At 44.3% G+C, this 27,976-nt stretch overlaps 1 protein-coding gene across 1 annotated transcript; it reads right to left on the bottom strand.

Moving 5' to 3' along the window:
• Nucleotides 1-62: 62 nt before the first annotated feature.
• ahcyl2b (adenosylhomocysteinase like 2b) lies at nucleotides 63-27,835 on the bottom strand. The gene is made up of 17 exons (XM_076151532.1): nucleotides 27,435-27,835; nucleotides 9,846-9,954; nucleotides 7,020-7,163; nucleotides 6,598-6,698; nucleotides 6,389-6,491; nucleotides 6,201-6,295; nucleotides 5,832-5,938; nucleotides 5,532-5,648; nucleotides 5,317-5,380; nucleotides 4,968-5,056; nucleotides 4,788-4,858; nucleotides 4,292-4,386; nucleotides 3,636-3,734; nucleotides 3,039-3,107; nucleotides 2,828-2,906; nucleotides 2,046-2,166; nucleotides 63-1,934 (listed from the first exon to the last, which is right to left on the bottom strand). The coding sequence occupies exons 1-17, from the start codon at nucleotides 27,768-27,770 to the stop codon at nucleotides 1,928-1,930; spliced, it is 1,806 nt and encodes a 601-aa protein (XP_076007647.1). The 5' UTR covers nucleotides 27,771-27,835; the 3' UTR covers nucleotides 63-1,927.
• Nucleotides 27,836-27,976: the final 141 nt, after the last annotated feature.

Raw genomic sequence — 27,976 nt, 5'->3', positions numbered from 1 at the left:
CCCTCCCATCTCACCGTCAAGCAGTCATATACCCATTAACACACACTCTTATCACACATGGGAAAGGAGGAAATAAGACTTAAGTATATGGGTATAAGATATAAATTACGTTGACAAACAGAGGGGGATTCTCAACAGCATGAGACAGAAGAGGCGTGGATGTGGGCTGTGGACAGAAATGTACCGTCAATGGCAGCAAAGAGTGTGACATTGCGGTTATATGGGCTTTGACACAGTATACGCCCTTGTACTTACACAGTGACATAGAGAATGGTAGGTCTTTGTGAGGGATTACTTCTGACTTTTGAGGAATTTTGCATGGGGTTTGATATGATGTACAGTACGGCGATCTCTGGAGCTTTTTTTTGTGCTATTCCAGGCATCTGAGTGCACCCTGTGTACAAGCAGGAGAGCAGAGAATCTGATTGGTTCAGGTGAGGAGCCTGACTGTCTGGTGAAATGACTGTCAGGACTTCTTGAAAAGGTAAAATTTCCCTTTAAAAAGGCAAATGCGACACAAATCTGCAAAGGTGGACAATATGAGCAGGTGGGTGGAGATGTTGGTAATGGCGGGATTTGATTTCCCACCTGTACCCCTTGATCATAACTGTGGGTACCAAAGTATTGTGGTTTGTACAGTAAGTATAGTAAGTCTGAACAGCACCAAGCTTTTCAATGAGGACCTGATTGAAGAAATCTACTGAAGTACCAGAAGTCTACTGTACATTTGGTATCTTCCTGTAAATATTCTCTGTCACAGTATTCAAAATGAGGGTTTTAGTACATTTATTACACTTAGGATCATCATTAGAACATTTAAATTGCTTATCTTCATGACATATGTTAATTTTTCCCAAAAGCAATGATATTAGATGGTGCAGAAGAGGAAAAAAGATAGAAGTCTTAATTTGTATATAAACAGATAAATATATACCCCCTTCTTCATAAAAGGAAAAGACAGAATGATAAATACTTTTCATTATTTCAACACTGGTGTCATGTGAGCAGCTAGACAAAGCCGGAAAAGAAGCCAAACAGCCAATGAGATGGTTTCACTGTGGGTTAGAGTGACAGGCGGAGTGAGCCCATCGTGTCCAGTCGTACTACAATAAGAAGAACTGAAACTACCTCCCTATGGGAAGAGAGCAAATGCATAAAAAAGGTTTAAAAACAAACAGCGGCGAGTCTCAATGAAACAATCAAATAAAAGACAAAGATATGATTGGACCCTGAGATCCCACATAAACCCCTCCCACCAGGTCTAACCCCGCCCACTCAATGTTCCAGAAAAAAGACAAAACATAATCACAAGTAGAAAAGACAACAAAAAAGGAAAAAGAAAAAAGTGTCCGACATTCAATCTTCAAAGGTCGTCTCATTCACGCAGATTTTTGATCAAGTTTTTTTTTTAATATAGTATATATCCTTTTAGCGTTTTATATTTAATAGTTAAACAATAAAAGATCTGGCAAAAAGGAGGGAGGATGGAGGATTCATGTATGACACTGACACACAAATGAGGGTCTGAAGAGAAAGAGGAGACGAGAGAGAGCAAGAGAGAGAGAGAGCGAGAGAGAGAGAGAGAGAGAGAGAGAAAGAAGCGGGTGAAACAAATAAAACATATCTCAGAAGATGACGTTTGCTAAATGCGGTGCCCACTAGTGGCAAATGGAAGGAGCATCTCCAGAATTAACGTTACTGTCATTTTAGAGTGAATAAATAAAATGGACTTCCATAAGAGCGGGAAAAGCTACGTCCCCTCTACCCCCCCTTCCCCTCAGGCTCAGTCAGCGTGCCCACCCCTCCCCCTGGCATATAAAGCAGGTGTGTATCCTTTCCTTTCCTTCCGTCCTCTCCTCCTCCCCCTCTCTGGATCTGTGCGGTTCTTGGAGTATTGGTATGTCTTCATCCCAACCTCAGCATTGGTTTAATACCTGGAATGGAAAACAGTCGGGGGTGAGAGATGATCCAAATGCAGATCTCGACATTCCCCTTCTTTTTACCCCCCCCCCGCCTCCTGGGATTTTTGTGTGAGTAGTGAATACCTGTAGTAGTTTGGCTTAAAGGGCCCGTTCTTGTTCAAGCCCAGATACTTGGCCTGCTCGTCGCTCAGCTCCGTGAGATGGGCGTCAAACGTGGGGAGGTGTAAGCTGGCCACGTACTCGTCTGGAGGGGAAAGAGATGGAGGCAGTTACAGAGATGGAAAGAGAGAGAGAACGCGTTAATATTCTTCAGGGGGCCAAGCGGCATAGCAGTGAGGGGATTACCTGTCTCCACCCCTCTCTCCTCCTCCTCCTCTCTTATTCATTCTATCCCCTTCCTCCTGTGCCCCACGTCTGCTTCTATCGCTACTGTCTGTCGTCTTTCCCCGGCAGTGCGTGTCTGCTGTAGTGGCAGCCGACAGTGACAGAGTGACCTACATTTTATGTGTGTGTGTGTGTGTGTGTGTGTGTGTGTGTGTGTGTGTGTGTGTGTGTGTGTGTGTGTGTGTGTGTGTGTGTGTGTGTGTGTGTGTGTGTGTGTGCGCGCGCGTGCGTGCGTGTCTGTGTGTGTGTGTGTGTGTGTGTGTGTGTGTGTGTGTGTGTGTGTGTGTGTGAGATTCCGCGGCAAGAAATGTGACATGCTGTGGGCTGTATATGTGCAAACATATGGGAGCTGCTCGACTGGGAATTCTGTGCTATCTGGGGACGCCTCTCTGCCCTGAACAGATGAGACTGTGTTTTCTATAGAAACAAACGATATGGCAGCACGCTTAATCCGGTATTATACTCCATCATTCTCTTCCGCCTCATTCAAATGATGCATTTGGAACTGAGGAAACTCTCACCCATCTTCTTGGGCAGGAGGTACACATCCTGTTTATAACGTCCCTCTGGGGCGTTGTACAGCTCTATCAGAGCCAGAGCCTGGGGAGACACACACACACATACATGACTTCCTGTTTTTTACTTCTTTGGTGTGAATAGTTAAACAGTACACAGAAAGCAGAAGACAACACCAATGTGTTAAAAACCAAAGGAATTGACCCACTGTCCTACCTGGGTGGTGGCGGTGATGGAGAGCACAAAAGTGGGAACAGTGGAGCAACTGAGGTTCAGCAGACGACCCTAGAGGGAAAACATGGTTATAGCACGGGCAAGACAAAACACACAGAGAGTAACTATCAGGATTTGTCTGGTGAAAGATGAAGTAATAGACAACAGAGAAGCATGTGCCATAAAAAGAACTCTATTAAAAAGAAATTCTATAAACTAAAACGTGGGAGCAATGATCAGATATTATATTGATTTGTTTTTTTGCCCTCAAAATGCCCGTTTCTGTCGGAACATTCTGAGATGCAGCACTGCAGTGAGCGAGCCAGAATGTTGCAGAAAAGGAGGTAGGTAGTATGTGTGACTGAAAATCTCTGCAGATACAGGAGGAGCAAAGAAAGACTGGACAGAGAGCGGAGAGATGTGTGAAAACTTGATCATGTTTATACAATTTTAATGTCAAGCTCAGCCAAACCAGAGAGACTGGCTGCAAGTGTGTTTGTGAGAGGGAGTGAGAGAGAGAGAGAGAGAGAGAGAGAGAGAGTGAGAGTGAGAGTGAGAGTGAGAGAGTGAGAGTGAGAGAGAGAGAGAGACGGAGGTCACCTCAGCCAGCAGGACTATCCTCTTGCCGTCAGGCCAGATGACGTGGTCCACCTGGGAGCGCACTCTCTCCCAGGTCAGTTCTGGGGTCCGCAAGCTTGCCTACAGTATGACAGTATGACAATTATTATCCTCATCATCATCATCATGTGTCATTAATGTGTTGTCCATCACAGCTGACCAGTTTCTTAATCTGGCCTTATTCTCCAGCGTCTATGTTTGGACGTCAGTGTGTCTAGAACTGTGATTGTGACAAATTAAACTGAGACGCGACTCTTCTCTCCCGCTGCAGTGAGACAGCAGAGTCACTCATCTGTCATCGAGGGCTGAGGTTGACTCAGCATGCTCGACCTTATATGGGGTCAAAGAACTTACTCACATTCCCTCTGCTATTCACGTCTTGCATGTGTATCATGAGTAGAGATTGATAGGGATGTGTCAATGGCCTATAAAGTCATTCTGTTACTTTGGCAGAGGCAGGCAATGCTGTTAGTTACCATGACAACAGAACAATCAGGGCCAGATGTAACTTAAGCTGTTGAGCTGTTTTGGGATGCAGATTTGACGCATTCTGCTCTATTCTGTGTGCATTCCTATGTTATGTCATATTGCATATCGCATTTCTGAATAAATACATATTCACACAGGTAATGACTGACCACATCAATCTCAGTGTTGGAGTGTCCCATGTTGCAGACAATGCAGCCGTTCTTCATGCGGTCGAGGTTTTCTCTCACCACCACATTCTTGTTACCTGAGTTGAGGTAAAATAAAGAAGAACGGTGAGGAGAAAAAGAGAACGGGGCGTAACCTTAGACAGTCTGAGTTAAACTGCTTAAGTTGTAGAAGATGCAGGAAACCATCTGTGCTGCAAATACAACATGACTCATGCAAGGATAAATGTGAAACACAATTTAAGTGTCCCACCTGTCTACAAAGAGCAAACTTTAAGAAACAGTGCGTTATTGTCCTCAATATGACAGATTGATCCAAACTAAGGGGATTTCTTGCAATCAGCTCCCTGATTAAACACAGGTGAGCTTTCATCATTTCTGAATAATTATAATGCACATGTAAATGCATCATTTATATCTTCGGCAACCAGAAATGAATGATCTAACGCAGAATATGATGTGATTCAGAAGCAGAACAAACCTGTGCAGGTGATGACAATGTCAACTTGTCTGATGACTTCGTTCAGCTTCACCAACCTGAAGCCGTCCATACTGTGGGCGAGGAAAACAGCATTCAACCAAACACATCCTCAGGTCATAAGTAACATGACAAGTGTGTGTGTGTGTGTGTAAGTGTTCTCGCCGTGATTGGCCGTCTTACCAGGCCTGCAAGGCACAGATGGGGTCGATCTCTGTGACGTAGACGATGGAGCCCATTGCTTTTAGGGCAGCACAGCATCCTTTTCCCACCTGAGGATGACAGATACAGGGTATAAACACAAACATTTAAGCAAAAGGAAATCATACGTCAGCTTACATGATGGAAAGATCAAACTTTAGATAATATTGCCCATCAAAAACCATATATGACAGAAACAGGCCAACTAACAATGTGGCTCATTGTTTCATATTGAATGCTGGTGCTGCTGCAGTCATGATGCTATTTGTATGAGCACAAAGCTCTCTAGTGGTCATTCTCTGTTACTGCAGTGACGAGTGAGACAACTTACCTCTCCGTATCCGCACACCACCACCTGTTTGCCTCCGAACATTACATCAGTGGTTCTCTTTAGGCTAAAGAGAGGGCAAACAATTCCTTCAGAATAATGTGATTGCAGTACAAGTGATAATCTTTATACAGAATTATACTTTCCCGTTCAATATGATACTTTGATTTACTATTTGAACTGATTTTAATCAGGTTAGTGAGACGGTGGTCTCCTACCCATCCAAGATGGACTCCCTGCAGCAGTAAAGGTTGTCAAACTTCTGTTTGGTCACCGAGTCATTCACGTTCATTGCTGGAACACACAGCTTCCCCGCCTTAGACAGCTGGTACAACCTACACATACAAACACACAAATTAAAAGATGGATGAATTCAGTTATACTGAGGGGAAGGGGAAGATACGGGACTGAACAAATATCCTTTAAATTTATTTTTATCTCCTGCAACGGCGCAATCACAGGCCACAATGACTTTTTCACCACTAGATGGCGACAGTGTCACATCATAAGCAGCGTACCTGTGCACACCAGTGACACTCTCCTCTACGATGCCCTTGATCTTCTTGAACATGTTGGGGTATTTCTTGTAGATCCAGTGAGTCAGGTCTCCGCCGTCATCCAAGATCTGACACCACATAGGTGACAGAGACCAACGGAGGGGGAGACGGGACAGAGAAGAGGAGGGGATACAGGCAGAGACAGAACCGGTTTAGTTCCAGGGTCAGATACTCTAACTACACTTACACTCTCAAATCTGTCAGGAAATGCATTTTCTCCAATAGTCAAAAATAGGAAATCCTTTCCCACCACAAAATATATTAATACGAGATGTATATCAATCCTTTGCTTTTTGAGCTCAAACTGTATTAAGAGTGTAGGCGTGTTACCATGTTTGGCTGCCAGCCCTCCACGTTGACACAGCGATCGATACACCACCAGAAGTCATCCTCTGACTCACCCTTCCATGCAAATACACTGAAACCTAAAAAGATGCAGGAAGTGTTTTTTTAGAAGGCAGAAAGTGCACCCATGCACACAAATGCACACACACACACACATCCCCACGTGCATTTACCGCCTTCTGCCAGGGCAGCGGCTACTTCGTTTTGGGTAGAGTAGATGTTGCATGCTGCCCATCTGCACTGAGCTCCCAAAGCTGCCAAAGTCTCCATCAGCACCTGAGTAGAGAAGTGGAGAGTAGAGGATTGCTGGAGCGACTGTGTTTTGGCTCTGAGTGAGTGTGTTTGCATGTGTGTGTCTGTGTGTCTGTGTGTTCCTACTCACAGCAGTCTGGGCAGTAATGTGGGTGCAGCCCACCACCTTGGCACCAGCGAGGGGTTTCTCTCCCTGGGCTCGTTTCCTTAGAGCCATCAGGGCTGGCATCTCTGGAGGAAGAGGGAACACACACACACGCACACACAGTGAATAATTAGGAGAATTCTCATCATTTTATCTTGCAAATACTTAAATACTAAAGCATTAATTGATCCAGCTGGAGGAGTTACTGGTGCAAGGGCCACAGTAGTGTCTGTGTGCGCGTGTGTGTGTGACAGAATAGCTTGCTGGGCTCAGCTGAAGCTCTTTAAATGTTTGGTGAGCTAATTATGGATTGCTCCTTAATGTGTTTATACGAGGCGTTATTACGTGGGCGTGACTTGCAGTGGCAGGGAGCATATGGCCACACAGCAGTGGAGAGGAACACAAACCTTGCTCCGCGATCTCGATCTCTCTGCGTCCAAAGTCGGCCTGTTTGATGTTCTTGATGCAGAAGTCTCCGTTGCCCTTGGAGTTCTTCTGCTGTTTGTCCCGGGGAGACGTCTCATCGTCAGAACTGTCCGTGTATGACGCCGCTACAAACGCACAAACACAAGACACACTGTTGTGGGTATGGAGCTCACTTAGGGAACCATGGCATAAACAGGGTTTCCTATGCTTTTGTCATGTGTTAGAGACTGTCATACTGAGGGGAGGGGGGTGCAGCACAGGGTAGCAGGAGGCAGGGGGGTCCCATCCCAGCATTTTCACATTGTTTTTGAACCATCAGCATTAGCACATTTGTGAAATCCAGCTGCATTGGTGAAACCAGGCTTACAATCAATCCATTACACAATATTACATTTTGTTTATGATATTGCATTAAAACATAATAGACATTAGTAACAGATTTGATCCTACTACTATATACGGAGAGCAATCCATCGTTTTTTTTTAGACCTATTGTTTTTGTAGGATGTTTTTAATTTCATTGACATAAATACAGGATTATTGAGTATATCATAACCGTTTTGTGTGGGAGCGCGTTCAACGGGCCCTGAGGGGCGGGGCAGGAGGGAGGAAAGGCGCCTTGCTCGAGCTGAAATAAATTAAAGTTGTTGTCACTTGCAAATGTCACAGCAGTCTCGTGAGCTCTTCACCATCCTGTTGCTGTTGTTAAACCTTTGTACCCAATGTTCGCCGCCAGGTTGCGGTCCGCGAACAAACGAATCCTTGATGAACCAGCTGACGGTCCTCTGAACGGGACAAACCAGGACCTCTGCGGCGCCGGAGATCTTTGACGCGAGAGCGCTGCTGACGGTTCTGAGCGCGGTTCTGAGCGCGCGGTCGGAAAAGAAGGGCCAGCGCAGAATGATGGTCAGGCAAGTCAAACCCCACCAGGGCCGCAGACACGAGAAGAGCGCTTATCACGGTTGGCAGCGCGTTACAAACGGACGTTTGACGCCATAGACGCCTGCAGTCTGTAGCAACGAGGCGCGCCTATGACGTCACGCTCTCAATTGATGAATAAATGCACGTTGGGTGTATTTTTTCAGTTTCGTTTCGGCTAGGGCCGTGCGCAAAACACAGTATGAACACAATCAAAACATGTGAGAGACACAACTGTACAAGAAAATACATTCATAGAGAATGGACACACACACACACTCTCACTCTACTGGGCCATTACTTGTACAGTGTTGTTTCCATACTACAGATGTTCTTACTAAGCAGGTAAGGTGCAGATTGTGTAGAGCAGGTACAAGATTAAGACCTGTACTCTGCCAGCCTGCGTGTGTGGGGGGGCGCCTGAAATCCTCTTGGATTAAAGAAGAAACCAATATATTAAATTACAGTACTCCATAAATCAATACATGATTCAAAGTGTTAGTCTTGGTATTGGCCAGTATTATGTTCAAGCATGACAGCTGCAGTTACAAGCATGACAGTCATGACAATTACAGTTGAGTGTTTAACTCCATAAAGTTACTTTGTAACATGAAACGTGGCGATTGGCAAGTTTAACTTCTACGCCCTGCTAAAGATGATGCTATTTCAAAGTGCGCTTTGGCATATTACTGGCATGCCAAGAGTCAGGGGATGTTACAGTATACGTAAATGCAGTAAGGGGAGCTGAGCAGAGAGGAAACAAGTCAAAGTCATGTAAAAATAAAGAGTGACCATCAAATTTTATCTGGGTTTTTGCTCTGTGGTAAAATAGTCAACATTTCTCAGACAAATTATGCGGTTCCTCCCCAAATCTCTGCTTTTGAAGTGGTGATGACATGGGCAGAGAGGGAGGAGAGAACAGGATGAACCACATGAGTGTGATGTTTTGTTCACAAGTTTCCTTTGATCTGTATCTGATGTTGGGGGATGACAGGGGCGCACCGGAGTGAGGCAAGTTATCCCCAACCTGCACCGGTGGAAGACTGGGATTGTGCTGTGCAACTCTGGTGTTACTGTGTGTGGACTCAGCTGTGGATACAAATGAGGTGCACACAATTTTCTTGCTCCACTAGCCTACTTTCTGTCCATTTTGTGACCACCTGTGAAGAATAACTGGTCTAGAATATTACCCTGCCTTTAAAATGTCATTTATTTTTCGTTTTACTGGTCTATAACTCGCCACTGTCGTTAAACACTGCAATTCCCACTTTCTCATCACTTACAGCTTTCCTTTTAAGCCGTGTCTTTCTCATACCTTTTGAAAAAATTGTACAAAGCAAAGCACAACGATTATATATAGAAACACTGCAGTTTATATGTCTGAAGGAAGACTGCAAGTCCATTGGAACTGGTCTTTTCTTCTGCCACTCCATGCCAGTAGGGGGAGTAGTATGGTCACGTTACCAGATTGAAAAGAGGTTGGCCGTAGTTGATTTGGCAATTAAAAAGAAGGGGAAGAAGACAGGGAATATGACATTGCCTTTGTCCTCCTAACCTAAATGTTGAAGTCTTAGTTAGGAATACCACATGTACTTCTTTTAAATAAGCTTATTAGAACTTTCAGGAAAGTCCAAGTCTGTTGTTTTGTGTCCTAAAATTCCCTCAATGACTGAGGACACAGAGAGAGGCAGACACTTCATGGCTGGACAATAATACATATAAAGAGGCATGTCACTTTGGACTGGTGGGCCGCGGGAGTGTGCACGAGGGTTCGTCAGTGAACATGAGAAATTGGTAGAGTCTAGCCGTCTGTGGAAGCTTCAAAGATTGTGTGAGAGAGCAAGTAAGAGTGATGAAACGACGGCTGAATGAGCGAGCGTTGTGTGTACCGGAGCTGTAGCTGTCTGTGGAGGACTGGGAAATGGAGCGGGACAGAGAGCGCCGGCCGATCTTGGAGGGACGCTTGTTGAACTCCTGCTTCTGGTCTGCGAACTGGATCTGTTGGGAGAATAGGAGAGGAGACAGAGATCAGAAATCAACTTAGGACACAATGAGCCAACATCGGGTCACATTGGAAAAACAGTCTTGTCTGAAGTATAAATCATTGAACAGGCCCACGTCAGCAGTGTGTCCGTCCTCGGTGAGGATCACTGGGCAACAGAGGTAATACAAGACAACTTTGACTGCCGCTGATGTCACTGCTTTTGAACGTCACGTGACACTAAACGTTTGACAGTTAACACAAATAACATGACAAATAGGACAGTAAAAGTACACTGCGGTCTCTGGGAGAAGCATCCCAGCTTTGAGTTCAGATTAATTTGGAAAGACATCCGAGACAATGAAGCTTTTATCTACGGAGACTGTAGCTGATGACTACCTATTGATCATGATTAACCAAGCGAGATACATTATCACTGCTTTTATCTCTGCTTTAAAGAGTACGCATCTTAATTCATTTACTGCTGTATTAATGGCTAACTTATTTCTTCAGTAAAGCTACACAATGGAAAACATTCCCCACAAGAATGCTCATGGATGTGTGCAGGGAGTTTTTTCGTGGATTGAAAAAAGAAAAAAGGATTTTTAATCTCCATCTCAAAGGTCAAACATGTTGGGCTTGTGTAACAACAACAAAATTGGGTTGGAATTAGAGGGATTTCGCCAACACCACTGCTTCAGGATTTGATAAAAGGAGCCAAACAAGTTCACCACAGCATTGTTTTTAAATCCGAGCTAAGTAATGAAGCAAAAAAGAGCGACCTTGGTAAAATACTGCGTTATGCAAGGAGCCCAGGAAGCTGTGTGGGTGTCTTCTCTTCACTCATTCAGTCAAATAATGTTTTCAGACCTCCAACATACAGCAGAGGTCTTACATTGACGCATAAAATTCAGCATTTCTGTCTCTCGCTTGCTGCATAGCAACAATGCAGTGCAGAACGTTGAGTTCTCTTGTGAGGCAAGACAAAAGGTGAAAGTCCATACCAATCCACTAACAAGACAACAATGAACCATCAGATGAAGTGATATGAATGTTGGCTCTAACAATTACATAGTGATTGACAATCTCAACCTCCAGACGCTGCTCGTCTTCTTCCTTCACCTCCATGTGAATCTAGACTAACCTAGCCTTCATCGTCTTTCCCCCCTTTACTTCTTTACCCTTTTCACTCAGAGCTCAGTACTGTCAGCACGAGTGTGTCTTTTTCAGCATCACCACACACTAAAAGCTGACAGGTGTGCGTATTGAGGAAATCTAGTCTTTCAAGGTCTGACCGTTTCATACGCTACATCTGCCTCTTTCTCTCCGATCCGGCCCAGACTGGTCTGACTAAGTGCCGGTCCACACAAAGCAATGAACTGTTTCCCTTCCTTTCAATTTTCCTTCCCTCTCCCACCTCTGTTTTTTTAATGCGTAATTGTTGATTGTTCCATAGATTGTGCCATTGAATTACGGCATCCAAACTGAAGCCAAGTTTCGCCCTCTCTGACCCAGGACGAAGCAGCTCATGTTCAGCCTGGGCACATAATGGCATACGGTGGGGGGTTACTGAGTGTCATCGAGGGGTTTTGAGACATATGTAAGAGTGAATGTATGGATCAAACTGTTTCGGTGAGTTGTTTGTTTGCGCTGAGTGTTCACATTCTGGGATCTGATGAGAAGAGTTAATGACTACACAGGATTTAATCAATTACTAGTCTCTCACAGAAAGACACGTTTGCTGACAGAGAGGTTTGTGGGGTCTTACGCAAGAAACACACAGCTACACTCTGCCCCTGTGTTGGTGCATTAATGTACTACCCGGTTGTGCCCTTACATCCATGACTCAACAACACTACACATTAAAAAAAGGCAATGTTCCACAGCTCTCACCGCTATTTTGAAAAAAATCATTATTTGGAGTTCGCTCAATGTCCCTGCGGAGGTAATGACGATTTGTCAGACAAAAACCTGTGGACCTTAAAAAGCACAGCAACCAAACTGGTTTTAACTTGATATTCACTGATTTTTGTAGTCGTCCTTGGCCGTTTTCTAAGAATGTAAAGTGCCACGAAAATATTAGATCAAACTACTTCAAACTTTAAGGGTCAAATCGATATCTACATTTCTCTCCCCCATGTCCTTCTCTCTCTGCCATGTATGATCACTCACCCTCCTACAGCCTCTAACCTTGTTGTGGAATAATTTAACTCCTTTACATTATGAATGGCGACTGATTAGGATGTAAATTACATTTGAATTATGCATGTTAACTCAACACTGGGACATACTATACTGTAGGTGCTCACCCCAAACTGTCATCATTCTGCTCATTTGTGTGTGTACACAGGATCTGTATGTTCTGAGGCTAAACATGGAGGTGCTATTTACACTGCAGCTTTAGTGAGGAATACAGCATCAACGGATGGTGGTGTGCATGGGAGATTTAGAGCAGTGAATTAATATACAGCAGAAGTACAATATATCAAATATGTTTCACTTAGCACCTAAAACACAGTGTGCTAAAACAAGGAACAATTTAGTTTTCTTTCATTTTCATTGAAAAAAAACACACTGCTAGGTGGACTAGGTGTGTGGTCGTTTTCCCTGAGATCAGGTGAAAGGTCCCACACGTTCCTCACTTTCTTGGGAAGGGAACAGAGTGGCTTCATGATATTTAAAATGTCCCACTTAATGACTTCACACCCTCATGACCACTGAGTGAGTGTGACTGATGAGCTGCAGAAATCAGTCACATGGACCTCCCTCATTACTATGCAACTTCTTAATCACCATAACTACAAGGAAAACTAAATCCTGGCCCCTGCCATAACCACCATGGGCTCCCTTGCCCCCTCCCCACGGAAGAGCACGCTGTGTTTGAGCTGCGGGGTGATCTGCTTTGTTTCAGGACAGGTCAGGGGCTCTCTGGGTAAACACAGTAAACAAGCCCGCTACACACCATGGGATCCGAAACGCGGGGCAAGGGCAACGTCTGGGCCTGTTGAATAAGCAGACACCCCTCTGGGCAGGAGACAGAGAAAACAAACAGGCACAGATGCAATAGCAAATGTGATACTGTACGGTTTTCCACCGCCATTTGCTGCAGAGGCAGCACATTCTGCTGAACTGATGACTGCTTTCACTTATGTTATTAGAAAGTAATACACTTCTATGACATAATACCTTAGGGGAAAATAATGGCAGGGGCACTATCTTACATGACTACACAATCATTTAATAAACTAAGAACTTAACAAACAGTTAGAAAGGGCTTAGATGAGAGGAGGGCACAGGCAGCGCTGACTCCAGAGCTTATCTCCTGAATGGATCACAATAGCCAGATTATTCATGTAAACCTCACTATCATTTCTCCTTACTTGACTATTTGAACAATTTTAATAATCAATGACAAACACCAATGGGTAACCATGCAGTCCAACAAGCTTGTGTTCCAATATTAAAACTACCAACAGCATCAGATAGGACCACAGTTAGGCAATAATGCTTTAAGGCAAAGACTTCATGAACTATGACTCTCATGTTAACAAGTAAAAGTATAAGTAAAAATCATCATGTCCTGGACTCATTCCTACCTGCACACACTTAGGTTCTGGCCCGTCTTTTGTCTCCTTCACACCCACCAGGCTATAAAGTCTCCTCATGGCATTTCTTCTCAGGGCCCAAACAATCAGAAGCTCCAATTCAAAATCTACAGAAGCGCCCTCTTCTCTGTGCTTGTACAGACTGTACCCTTGGCTAAGAGGCAGGGTGCACAAAATATTAACTTCGGACGCAATTACAAAAACAATGCAAGGGTGGTGGATTTAGTTACAGGTAGGATTGTGTTTGGTGTGAGTGAAACTTGAATCTGTAGTGGTGCAGCGGCCACAAGCCTTCTCTGACATAACATCAGAGACACCTGAGGAGGATGGCAGAGTTGCGTGTTGAAATAAAAACACAAATATACAAACACATATAAGGTCTTAATTGTCCCAAAGCAGGTTTGGAGTTGGGTTGGAACATCACGCACCTACTCCTTACTGCATGCCCACACAGTTACACAAACACCTGTGAACCTGTTGGCCAATGAGAAACGCCGCTGAGTGTTTTCAGTGTCTTACTCTGGGTCACCGTGACAGTGACCATCTTAACTCACATATTAACTTTATCTTACTCTTCTACGCACACTGCTCTTAATGGTGAGGTTACAGAGGAAGGTGGCACATTCCTTCATTTTAATTTTCACCTTGGCAGTTGTGGGTTTGTGACAGGGATTAGGTGTTACGAGGTTTGCTGCAAGTCTAAATTTTGAGTGACCTTTGCAGCAAACCCCATTCTGTCTGAACCAACTTTGTGATAAATGAAGCATCAAATTGCTCTGCTATCCAACCATTAAACATTTACCACACAACTCTGAAAAGGAAGAGAATTCTACCACCCGTGTCTTTCCTGAGACATAGACACTCTAGCACGATGCTCTGCAGGGGCACTAAACACAATCTGTCATCAGAAATCTGCATGACTTACAGCTCTGGCCCCATAATTCCAAATACAAGTTATTCAAAGCTAGAAGAAAAAGCATCTCCTGCATTTTCGCGAGTATGAGTCCTGATCCTAAAGAAAAACAGTGGACTCCAGGGATGAATCAGAGCAGAGGCTTCCGTTTCTTTCCAAGATGACTCAGATTAGTGCACTTACGCCTGCATAACATCAAACGATGTGTAATGACTCCTCCCGTCTGCGTTAACCTGCAAATCGATTTGCAAGCTCCCCCATCTGATCCCGAGTCACAATGAAGACGTAACAATTGTATTGTGTTCAACAGCAGTTTCAGTTTGTACTGCCATTTCATTTCTGCTGCCGTCACTCTACGGGTAGGAGGTCTCTGGTGAACAATAGACGGAGAGGAAGAGACTGGAGAAAGCCTCAACTCGCAGAAATAACATCGAAAAACCCAAGCCACATCGTGAATCATTAAAACTCCCATTTATCATTTATCTATCCTTCCACTATTTCTTATAATTGCTCATCAAACGATCCTCTCTTAACAGTTGCAAACTGTTTCTACACCACAACCTCAAAGAGTCGCCACACACCGACATGGACCAGGTCACTGAAAGTCACACCAACCCAAAGAGCCATTGTCCATGGAGAAACAAATTAGATGTGCCGTTGTTTGTGTTAGTAAGTGAGACCCTGATGTGCCCTGAAACAAAGTCGGCTCTAAAAGGTGTCCAACTGTGTGTGTTTGTGTGTGTCTCTGTGTGTGTCTCTGTGTGTCTCTGTGTGTGTCTCTGTTTGTGTGTCTCTGTGTGTATGTGTGTGTGTGTGTTCCTGAATTAAAAATCTGTGTTAGAACAGGGTATCATCCGTCATTCAGTAATACAAGCGTAAACATCTGCCTCCGTGTTTCTCCCAAACAGTAGTCTGACTAATCAAGACAGAGATGAGCTGGAGGCAAACCGGGCCAGGCCTGCAGAGACCTGAGGCAAGGTGCATGTTAGGACACCCAGCTTGAGAAGGAGGAAGGAAGTGCTCTCCTCCAGGGAGCGCAGGCTGTTTACAACGCCCGATTGCTGCTCCCCTCTGGGGAAACTCTCCCTCCTTCGCTGGCAACACAACCTGAGCTTCAGCCAAGTGACACGCATTAACTGGGTGTGTGTGGCAACAAATAGTGTCAAAAGTCTGAGAAATATCGCACGGATGTGAAATATGTGTATAGATAAGAAGAAACGGTAAGGACACAAGTTCAACAGATCTAATTCCCAGCTCTACAGATTAGCGGTGAAAGGCCTTCAGTGTTTATGTTTGCTTCTTATTTGCTTTGCTGTGCACAACCCAGGATAATGACCAGACAAATGCTGAGTCTAAGGTATTGATCACAGATGATATACAAATTAACAAGATATGCTAATGACACCAAAGACTACCTGTATTTGTCAAATAAGGGTAAATCCAATTTAGTTTAGTTAATGTGCATTTCACATGCATGTCTCTGTACACTTTGCATAGAATCATAAGAAATAGGACACATGCACACACAAACACTGGTGTAATTGCAGAAAGATTTCAAATACTAAAGGAGTCGGGGCTCAGTAAGGTAGTAAAGTAAAGTAAAGTTGGCACTGAGTAATAAGGTAAACGTATTAACATACACATTTACACGATTTGCAGTTTTGCAAACATTCCTCCATTATTTGCTGCCGTGGTGTTGCCCTTTGCAGTCATTACAGCTTTATTATATTCATTCTTCATATAAGAAAGCCGGTGTTAACAAAGTATGTCAATTACCAGCGTCGTGATACTGATTAAGCCTGATTGCGGGGTTTAGATTTTGTTACGCCAGCTAACACAAACAAGGCCGAGGTCTGTTAAGCTTCCTTCATAGTAGCGGGCCCGGGAGGTGATACTCCAGTATTTACAGTTACAGTGTTATGTCAACACCTACCCAAGTTACTTTGTTGGCAGGTAGGACTGGATGTGAAAGATCATATTACCAGGCAGACACACAGTCTGCATCAGTGATGGGTAGATTAGTGTGTTGGTAGAACTGGTAAAGTTGCTGCACTACAAGATTCTGAATTCTATTATTGAAGGCAATTAATCCAAATGATCTTGTGTATCAAACAAACATGACAAGAACAGCTAGTGACATGAAGAGGTGAAGCATTAAGCTGACCCTAAATGCTCATCTTTGTCCATGTCTGAGTTTTGGAGAATAATGATGGCGGCGGAGCGACTGATGACCAAGCAAAGTCATATAAAGAGAGGGCACATAGAGCGAGATGACCGGACAAGCTAAGTGCAAGGATGAGCACTCTCAAACCAAAGAGCCAAAGGGCTTTTAATAGCTTTATGCTGTTGGCCAAAGGCCTGGCAACGTGGGTGATGGCAGAGGATAAAACATATTCAGTGCAGGGAGATGGAAAAGGCACATGTCCCGTTAATAGCTTGATGATTCAAACAAATGTGCGGAAATATCTCAGTCTAATGTAAAATGTTTATATGATAGACCTTCTTCAGTGTGGTAGTTCAGGAAAAGCTCACAGCCATTGAAGCCTATAAGCAAAACCTGTTAGGGCACTTTGTTCCTGCGTTGACTTTGTATCATATTATATAATAATACATTACTTTGAAAAAACACAAGCTGGTTTGGCAGCTGGGACGGCGTGCACCAGTTCACTTCAGTATATCAAGTTATCGCTGAAGCACCAAGTATTAGCGCTGTGTCATTCCGTTATCGCAACGTTAGTGGAGAGAACAAATGCCCCCGCAGATGCCCCCAGGCTTTTATCAAGCTCCAGAGGTCAGGGGGCCAAGCAATGACTGCCCACGCATAACACTTCGCACATACTCGTGCTTTCCTCATCCATTTTAGTCAGCATCCTCTTTCGCTCTTCACTCCATTCATTTTCCTACATTCTTAAAGCCGTGATTGTCCTCCTATCACCTTTAAAGCCCACCAAACGCTCTCTCCCACCCTTTCGCTACCTCCCCCGTCTCCCTGATTGAAACTAGATCAAAGACCATTTCAAACTGCCTGGGATGCAGTCACCTCTGATTCAACTCACTGGGCAGCCATAGCAGCATACACACAGACTGTGATGGAAAAAGAAAATGACTCGGTGGAGTAAAAGGAAAAAGAAAATCCACTTATTTTGTTGCTTTTGATTGACGCCCCTCCACAGTGGTGCATGACAAAGTATTAATACTATCTCTTCCCACGGCATCTAGCTGACATTGTTATCTTGCGCGGCTGACGAGAACAGAAGCGATAGAGGTCACGCTGAAGGACACTATGGCAGAGCTCACAGCTGTTGATGGATGTGCTGGCTGTTGTGACGATGCAGCCTCTTGCCATTACCATCTACTGTAGGTCAGGCTATTGGACCCCCAGGCAACGCTGCCACTGGATAACAGCTGGTGTCACCCACCAGCCAGAGCAAGTTTTCATGCTTTAGCTTAGGAGATTGTAGGTAGAGGTTGTGCGACACAAGTGTTTCGACAAGCTTAAGGAGTAGAGCGAATAGAGTGAGTGACCCAGCTCCCATCGAGAAAAGAAAAGTGTCGCCGGAGTGCCGACTGATGAACATGAGGAGGAACGCTGCCTGCGTGTGGGGGTGTGTGCGAGCAGAAGTGTGCATGTGTTTGCATATAGAGTGTAGCATGCCGCCCCGAGGGTGGATGTGATGTACGAATTGTTCTGCTGATTTATATATGCAGACAAGTTCATCAACTGTAAGTAATGACACACACAGTCATGAGCCAAATGTGCTCGCATGTACCCATTATCGCGCACACACACTTGGCAGTGACTGGGCCCACATGCAACTACCAGTGGGCCTTACACGTGTCCACACACTAGTCGTACAAATAATACTGCCACAGGCTTTACGGGGACAATGTTCGCTAGAATCAGGGCCGCAACACCACAACACCGGGGGAAGTCATCCAAATGCATACATAGAAGGAGGGCTAACAGCAACCCCAGCTTTTGCTTGATAAACCGGTGATCATGGGTATCACCTTTCTGTCGGGTCCTCTTGGGTCTTAAGAACCAAGACCCAATCCAGGAGGAGAGTTGAGCTAGGTCAGTATGATGTTTAGTGTCACCAGTTCCTGTGCTGTTGCTGTGGGACTCAGATTGGAGTGTTAATATGTCTCCTCATGCACGTCTTTCGTGTTAGACTTTCGACAGGCCTGGTGTGAATTGGGCCCCATGACCTGTACTTTCTGTAAGAAGAAAAGTAAATCACAGGGAGTGCTGACTGAGAGAGCAATGAGTGCACTTCTAGCCCTCTGACAGTTACTTAAAAACCCCAGGACAATGATACTGGAGAACAGGCAATGAATGACAGAGCTTAGTCACAGATTAAAGCCTTCCTGCTTCTTAAATGAGGGAGAGGAGAACAGCAAACTTCTCTCTCTTTTCTCCCTTTCACATGCCTTCCCTCTCTAATCTCCCACAGAGAGATAAAGAGTGCCGAGACTTCGGGCTTCACGTGTCCCTCAAAGATAAGTTAAAGCTTTCACCATGACTCTGATTTTCTTGTAAGCAAACACCTTTAAATTACTGACAACAAGACCGTTTGTTTCAAATCATCCTTATTGTAAGCACTGAACAGCATTTCTCTCCGTCTGTCACACATGCAGTTGTGTAGGAGTGTTTTTTCGTTTCCATATGAACCAAACAAGGACACAGTTGGAGGCCCCAAGGCTCAGTGGTCCAACGCAATTATTCTGGTCAAATAAACTCCATTCAGTATGACAGTGAAGCAATCAGCATCGCTATTGATCAGAGCATAAACAATTGATTGCTTCCCACTGTGTTGCGGCCTTCTAATCCACAAGAAAACAAACTATTGACTGATATTTGATCCAATGTCAGATCAACAAGGAGCTTTATAGGGATTACACACTAAGCTCTAGCTAGTGTACGCTGTTCCCTATATCCATTTACACTCACGGTGGTCCATCTGCATTATGACATGCTTTTCAACACGCATAGCTCTATACAGTTGATTGAAAATCTCACCGAATATGCTAAAATGATCGCACCAACAAACACAATCAAATACAGCAAAATCTATGGGGCCATTTTAGGACTGTGGAATTGCATGTTTGTGGGATTTTCCTCCGTAATCGCCCAAACTGCCCCCTCAGTCTATGGGGAAGGTATAATTACATGGAAGTCACATAGACGGGGGTGGCACATGTCTTTTTTTAGATTAAGCCATTATGAGGTTGATGAGCGATGCTTAATTAGGAGTGTGAGGCAATTCTCCATTAGAGTCACGCTGAGGAAGGGAAACGCATGCATTATCGTAACGGATGTATATTTGTAGTCTGCAACCGAAAATGAATCTCAGGGGTTTTGTTATTTTTGTACATGGTCCCGACCGTTTGTATTGCATAGGCCAATATTACATGGAGATATGTTGTCCGTTCACATACAGGCGCCTTTGCATAGTAACCGCAGTCTGAGTCGCACTATGCAGACAGCTTTACAGGCCGTGTCTCTGTCTGACGGGGTCGGTGGAGAGGCCTAACTAATAGGAAGCGAGGCAGACGGATGGATATGTGGGAGCGGGGGGTAGAGGGGCTTCATTTCTGGCTTTGTGAGGGCTCTTTTGTGAGGCAGCACTTTTTGAACACAATGTTGGCCCTTTGTTCGCATGCAATGTCACCGAGTATAGAGCTGCATTCCTTCTCATGCTGCAAAGATACTTCAGCGTTACTGACCGACACTGTCTACAGGACTCAACATGGTGGGATAGTGGACACACACACACAAATCAACTGAGGGGGTGCTCATTCACTTGTTCGACAGTAGCGAGACCTAGGGGGTTTAAAATTTCACACTACGCTGGCCTCATGTGAAAGCACAGGTTCCAGGAAAAATGAGCATGCCGTTTCCTGCATTATCTTACTGGGAATTGGCGGCGCCTCGGAAGACTTGATGGAAGGACTTGTAACTCAATGAGCTGTGCTTGCTCGGTGATAGCAAGCTACAGTGATGATGCAGGAAATGAGTTATGAGTAGGGAGTCACAGGTCCACATATTTGTGGGAGGCACAGACACAGTAGCTGCTAATACAAACCTGAAAGACAGCAGCAGAATCTGAATACTACGACACAATAATAAACCCCATGCCAGAAAACAGGGAAGGGCCTTGTGATTTTCTTGTTAGTGCAGGTGTGACTGATATTGAGAGAAAAACAAAAGGATTGAGGCTTTTCCTTTCAACTTCTTGCAAACTAATGCTTGTTCAGTAAAGCTCACCGACCTTAGAAGTCATACAAAGGTGCTAGCAGGTGGAAATGTTTTTTGTTTTGATTCCTTCTCTTCTTAATGGCAGTTGGCAAACGATGACACACTGCTTTACAACCACCATGTACGGATGGATGAATAGACTCATTAGACACTTATGGCCAGATACTCAAGAGACCTTGAGTGTGAATATTTGAATATTTGCTACATGGCCCCAGGCTCTATTTGATCAATGATTTCATTCGATTCAACTTTATTTATTTATCGCCAAATCCCAGCAAAGGTTATCTCAAGGCACTTTACATACAGAGCATTTAAAGAAACCCAGCATTCCCCCATTAGCAAGCACTTTGACAACAATGGCAAAGAAAAACACCCCTTTAACAGGAAGGTGTGTGGCCATCTGCCTTGACTGGTTGGGTTGAGAGGCAGAGAAAGGAGAAAGAGAGACACAGAGAAGCACGGCGGCAACAACAACAAAGACGATAATAGTAATGTAAATATGACTAATCATATGAATATGAATAGAATGCATGGGTTTCTAGCAGGACAGGGTCTTCATCTCTACAGGACAGGCTTCCCCCATTGGAAGCTTGAACAGAAAGGAACATTTTAAGCCTGTTGTTAAACATAGAGAGGGTGTATGCCCCCCGGACCGCATCTGGAAGATGGTTCCACAAGAGGGGAGCCCGATAACTAAAGGCTCTGCCTCCAATTCTACTTTTGGAGATACTGGGAACCACAGGTAAGCCTGCAAACAGCGCAAGTGGCCCATCACACATAACAGGTGTTGACACATCTTTCTGTTGTTTCTGTTGTCTGTTGACTAAAGGTAATCTATGAACAGCTGCATTATAAATGTCATCTTGGCATGCAATAAGTGCCAAAAGACAGAAAAAAAATATGCGTTTCTGAATTCATGCACAATTCAGTGTAGAAATGGTCTAACAGAAGAGCGACTGTTAGAACAACCCATCTGGACAGTGATAGAGATCACTATCTAGCAGCCTGGAAGTGGGAGAAACTCAAACTGGTGCAAAGAACCAACAGCCAGTATTCTGTGTCAATCTCTGGGATGGAGATGCACAGGAGACAAGACCTCACACGTGCCTGAGTTGAGATTTGCACAGTAAGAAGATGGGCGAGATCGATCGCACCTCCCTGGGACACAATGACACTGTGACGACGCCAGAAAAATGAAAGATAATAAATCAAAAGCAGGGGAAGTGGTGTTTGAAGGAGCACGGTTGCGGTTCAGACAGACGGAAGCACAAATCCGGTAGTTTGCTTGTTTGGTCTAATGCAAAAACCAAGTCACCAAAGCTTCAAAAGTATTGTTGAGCAGGGTCACATGAAGTGAACAGAGCCAGCAGAGACAGAGGCGATATTAAGCAAACTTCAAAGTGGGATTACATGGTAAATTAAGGTAATGGGGAGATAAAGCCTACCAAATAGATCTGATACTAACTTTACTCAGCCTTCAATTCAAACTTTGCGGGTCAGGGTTCAAGGGAAAAGCTTATAAAACAGTATGTCCTCATCTAAGCGGGACAGAGGGACTTAAGACATGCCAAATGACACAAACCTGTTCCTGTAAGAATGTATTTTGAGTTATACTTCTGGGTTACAGAGATGTTGTTTTCCACAACAATAAACGCGTCCAGATTTGGAGCTCGGAACATTTCTAGCCTCGCTGTCACAACAGAATACAACACCCACTGACTGAAATCTGCTTTCAGTCAGCAAAAACCAAAATAGACACTAAACACGCAAGTTGCTTTGTTACTCACCCCAAGAAAATATCTACAACTTTACTCTACGGCTATTATATAATGATGATGCTCAGCAGCAACCAACCAACAGGAATGCATAGTGAGTAGAGACACTCCTTTATGTCCTGCACTTTGACCTGTGCAAAAAAGGGGAGACCAAGACAAGGAGTCCCTACTTGGCGTCAATAAAGTACAATGAGAAACAGTTGCAGACCTGATGGGGGCTCCAAGCCTAAGCTGAGCACAACAGCTACACCGTTACGTTTCCTCAAAAGGCCCAGGCACTCCTCCACCCATCTTGGTTAACTTGCAACCGTCCCCTTTCCATCTCTGTTGTCACCTACGCTCTCCTGGACCACGGCCTCTTCCTCATCTTCTCTGTTCCCTGATGGTTCTTCTGGTGACCTCTATGTGATGTGGTAGTCCTCCCCGGTGACTCAACCTAAGCAACCCCTTTTTAGGACAACAATTATCATGCATGGTTTCTATTACAGGGTCACACATGACCAGCACGGGGTATAAGGCATAATACCATTGCTCCTTTCCAAAACAACATTTATGTTATTTTGCTCCTAAAGATGAAAGACGCAGTGTCAGCTGACATGTACTTTCAAGTGTGCTTATGTCATGGTAGAGATTTTTATGCTTGCACTGCAGTAGAAGATAGTCAAGTCTGCATAATTAAATTTAGTGGGCATAATTAAATTTAAGTTATGCCTTAAATAAGCTTATGTGTTAAATTATAACTTGAGCAACAGCCATGGAAAAAAGAGGTTTAAGATTGGGAGGTGGTTGGATTTAATCCAATGCTTCCATTCTTTCTCTCGCCCCAGGGCATTCCGAGTGAACCCTGTGAGCTACTCTCAAACCTCTCACCATGGTGCCACATTCCCCCTGTCCACACATACAGCAATGAGATGTCTGCATGTGTGCACGTGTTTGCTTGCCTTGGAAGGCCCTAACCGTCTCATGTGGTTACGAGGTTACTAATGAAATCATGCTTTATTGCGCTGCAAGCAAATACCAGTACAAAAGGTCAAGTTGGGCACAGGCGCCGCTTAAAACCAGAAATAAATACAAATGTAGTAAAACTCCATGGGAAGTTAAAGAAAACGTGGCCCAAAAACCCTAACACCCTGCAGTCCATCACTGGAAAATGGCAATAATGCAATGGAAGCCAAGCAGAAGTGCTGCGTGACTGCTTTAAGAATAACTCGAGTATTAAAACATAAGCAGAAAAATAGAGTGTCTTTATTACAACGTCAAGGTTTGATGTTTCAATCCAAAAAGGAAAATGGAGAAGTCAGTGAAGAGATCACCGATTGATTTAAGAGCATCATGGTATAATTCATTCATAATTTCACATGCAACATGTGGCTTGCTGAAGAATGGAAAGCTTGACAGACGGGAGGAGGGGGAGATGAGTGAATGAAGCAGAGGATGATTGATGTGGAAAGTGAAGACGGGTTGGAGACATGCGTAAGGTTTTTGAGGCACTGGTGTCAGTAAGGTCTCCTTCCATCTGAATCCAATGAGAGAAGACAGAATTCCCCTAGGGAGGTGCATGTGATCACTGCGAGCATGCACACATCAGCTCAATCGTTGTCTCAAATATTAAAAGGCGTGACAAGTTCCTTTGTAGCCTTGGAAAGTCAAGCAGGTGCTTGATGACCTTGCATGAAGATGAGAATGGTGACAAGCTGCAGAGCCGTGATCGGCTAATGTCACCGTGACCTTTCCACCTCATTTTGTACAATAGCAGCCCCAAACTCAAAGCAATGATGCAACATGTAGAAATAACATACATTATGTTCATGTATATATTTGACAGTGTGTGTGTGTGTGTGTGTGTGTGTGTGTGTGTGTGTTAAATGTTGTGTGTACTATGACGTGGCAATTTTGTTAAGCTGTTGAGAATTAAGAGTTAACACTTTAAGCCATGTGTGCCTTTTTGACAACATTACCTTACACAGTGGAGCAGAGTACCCAAACATGAGTGTAAGCCTCTTTACTCGTCAGCGCTACAGAGACATCAGCTTGGTCAGTGACATAACATGACACCAGAAAAGGGTGAGCTTGAAATGACACTGCTCTATGGGGTGCACTCAGGTCTATGAAAGCAAACCAAATATGAGAGGGAAAAAGAGCTTGAATCTGAATAAAGTGACCGACTCATGGGGTCAAATTAAGATCATCTATCATGATCTTTGATATTCATCAGAGTTGCATTCCCTGTATGACAGGTGCTATACAAATAATTAGTCCTAATTTGATGGAGCTGCCTGCATGATATCTATCTAGCTTGTTTTACTGATCTGAAGTACACAGTTTGAGTTGCCATGGGATGCATGTCATGCTCGGTTTATTCTGTGAGAAACCAAACCCACTCTCACCCACGCCCCAAAATGACTGAAGACACAAACCCGGGTCCAGACTCAAGTATGTGGCAACGGCTGCGTCTTGTGTTTCACACATGGCCCAAACACTGGCCATGGTAGCACCAAAGTCTGCAGGGCCCTGTGCTAATCCCCTTCTCTTCCCAGCTGGAGAAATCCCCCAGGACTGCTCGGAGGCCAGAGAGTCATGGCAGCTACAATGAAACTCATCACCAAGTCAAAAAGCTTAAATCAGGGCCCACCTACAGAGAGCTAGCCTTTTAATCTCCTCGCGTGGTGACATGATAACAGTACGGATTAAAAGATAGCCGGACAGCCAGTGGGGAGTATTGCTGCCTCCCCACTTGCATCATCAGCCTCAATGCTTCGCTTACCCTTTACTGCACTGGCAATAGAAGCGGAACTCAGCAGATGCACAAAGCCAGGCTGTGGCCTTATATCTATAATGCAGGGTGCCATAAGGCCCTGGAGTTCTATAAATAGACTGGAGGATTCTGTCCAAGTGGATATGCACTGAACTGAGTGATCAGACAAACACAGTGACAATGGAGAGTTCAAATTAGTTAATGGATGGATTTCCGCTCTAATGCATGCAGTCATATCATCCAGTAATGAGGTTTACCAGTCTGTCGGCATTATATGGACTAAAAAACATTGACTGGAAATAAAGAGGTCAACATCTCTGTACAGCGCTTTAAAATCAAATCAAAATGATGTTCACAACATTCCAATAACACAGAGAATGCCATACACATCCCTATAATGCTTTTATTGACGATGGTTGTATATATGGCATTCTCTTAAGTACAGAAGAAATCATAAAAATCATGAAATAATCCTCATCTTGAACATAAACAGGGGATGTTCAAGATGGGATATTCTGACAAAAAAAATCTTTGTACAATGGTCTTGTACGCAAACATGGTCTCTCCTACGGACATGATGTGGTTATTGTCAGAGTAAGGCTGCCCAATCTAGAATTCAAAGGCAGGCAAAGCCATCTGTGCTGTGCTGCTGTTAATGTGTGTTCACTAGCTTTCCAACATGATAGAATCAATCTCTAGGTACAACAGTGGGTGTAGGTGGTAAGCATTTCCTTTTGTAACTTCCTTCAACTTTCTGCAAATTTCTTTTTTTCCCCAAAAGGCTATACTCAGGACCGGGTAAGTAGACCTGCGCAAGCACTTCATGTAGGCTCCATCCAAAGCTTCATAGTGGAAACCAGTGAAAACCAGAAGAGGATTTCCCATTATTGTTACAAGCAGGGCACAAAGTAGCCGGCGCATATGTACACGTAGCACTGAAGTCATTTCAAAACAAGGTTTTTTTCCCCTATGAGGCTTGTAACATACGTTTGCCTGAGGGTAGTGAATGAATCGGAGAGGAGTCACACCATGTTCATATCAAAAAATGACCTCTTGACTCTAACTGCCACTTATACAGTATCCTACAATGCCCACCGGCTGTAAAACAGTCAACATAATAGCTGGCAGTGGCCTCAAAGGCTTCCTTATCAAAAATGGTTCTATCCTTGAACATTGCCCCTTTTATTATTATCAGACCTGATCAAGACCATGCTTGAAGATAAGATTCATTTAGGGCACAGTTGCAGCCAAGCAGGTTTTGGGGCATTGAGTGCAACATAAAGGCCACTCAAGACAATTATGAGACCTCTGAACTAAGCCATGACAATTGAAACTCCGTTCACTGAAGTATCTGTCCGGGCTAATCCAAATCTGGCTGGACAAGAGCGTGGACACAGATTATTGACTACAGCTACTGTGTGTCCAAATTAGATCACACTGTGGCTGACAGTGTATCAGTCAGACTTGTCTTATCAAGAACCATGTGGTATGTATTTGAAGCAGCAAACTGGTAATATCCTATAGGTCAAGCAAGGGGCGCGGACAACCTCCCTACAGCAGCCTTCACCTGAACACAAATAAAGCAACACGATGTATTCATCTCAGTCATCAAGCTGCTTCAAAAATATTTGCTTAGCTTCTTAAGACTATCAAATGCTACAATACGTTATCACATGCCCCAAGACGATAAATGATCATTAAATGTCTTCCTCTCAAGTGGTAACGATTAAATAAAGTTAGTTAAAACAGCATTCTTGGAGTACAATGGGCTACGCTTTCATGGTACCACAAACTCCATGTTGTGAACGGGGAAGCTAACTGCATTTCGTTGTGTATTAGCATCACAAAGAGCCACAAAAACAAAACAGCCTTAACATTTTCAGAAAGAGCGAAAAGTCACGTCAACTACGATAACAGTTTGATACGGCTACTCATGCCTGGAATACTCAGCTACATCAGCCAAAATTAGATGAGACAAGTGAGTTTTTTAGTGTGTTTACCCTTCATTACAGCCCCCAATGACATTATAAGGGGTTTTAAACCGACAGCTGAATCAGCTTTGGGACCAGCTAGCCAGTTAGCATCGTCACACAATGCCTGCTTCCCTAGAGCTTCCATTGCGGCGAGGTGGCTGGTGGTGATCCAATAACAGCGAGGAAACAGTTATACAAGAAAACGTTGCCCGCTCACCTTTTTCATTCGCGGAGCTTCGGCTACGGTACCGTCACGGTTGACAAAAGCCTCGCCGCCGTTTTGCTGAGGGTCCGGCCGCTTCAAAGCCGACGCCTGCGGCATCTTCGCGGGGTTTGGGGTGAGCAAACCAGGGCTTGCTTCCCCGGCTTTCACGGAGGGTTCAGCCGTAGGGGAAGCAGCGGCAGAGGAACCGGCCTCGTGCGAGTCCTTCTTGGTGAGGTTTTTGCCCTCCGACGTCGGTGTCACCGGGGAGTGGACCGGCATGTCTTTGCCGGTAGGTACGTCTTTCAGTTCGACCTCTGCCATTTTCGCTGCCACAACCTGGACTGACATCGCTGCAGTTTCACAAAGTCCTTTTTCCAACACAGATAGCGAGTCGAGCGGACGTGCGCGTAGGACCAATGCTGCCCAGGTGCATTGTGGTCCATGTAGTTCCTCTAGGTTTCTTCATTATTTCCCCCATGTCAAGTTAATGGTGAGCCAACCATAACATTTATGACCGACATGTTAACATGAACCCGAATCTGAAAAAAATAAAA

The sequence above is a fragment of the Genypterus blacodes genome, unplaced genomic scaffold, assembly GCF_046128005.1.
Source record: "Genypterus blacodes isolate CSIRO-AG114 ecotype Tasmania unplaced genomic scaffold, CSIRO-AGI_Gbla_v1 ptg000007l_1, whole genome shotgun sequence".
Lineage (NCBI taxonomy): Eukaryota > Metazoa > Chordata > Actinopteri > Ophidiiformes > Ophidiidae > Genypterus > Genypterus blacodes.
The sequence above is the reverse complement of the archived record's forward strand: the minus strand, read 5'-3'. Positions and strand labels throughout refer to the sequence as shown.

Excerpts from the sequence above, each read along its gene's own strand:
- ahcyl2b (XM_076151532.1), bottom strand. The coding sequence starts at position 27,770 with ATGTCAGTCCAGGTTGTGGCAGCGAAAATGGCAGAGGTCGAACTGAAA. Across the intron at positions 6,296-6,388 it reads CGCTGCCCTGGCAGAAGGCG|GTTTCAGTGTATTTGCATGG; the intron begins GTAAATGCACGT and ends GCATCTTTTTAG. Across the intron at positions 3,735-4,291 it reads CCAACACTGAGATTGATGTG|GCAAGCTTGCGGACCCCAGA; the intron begins GTCAGTCATTAC and ends GTCATACTGTAG.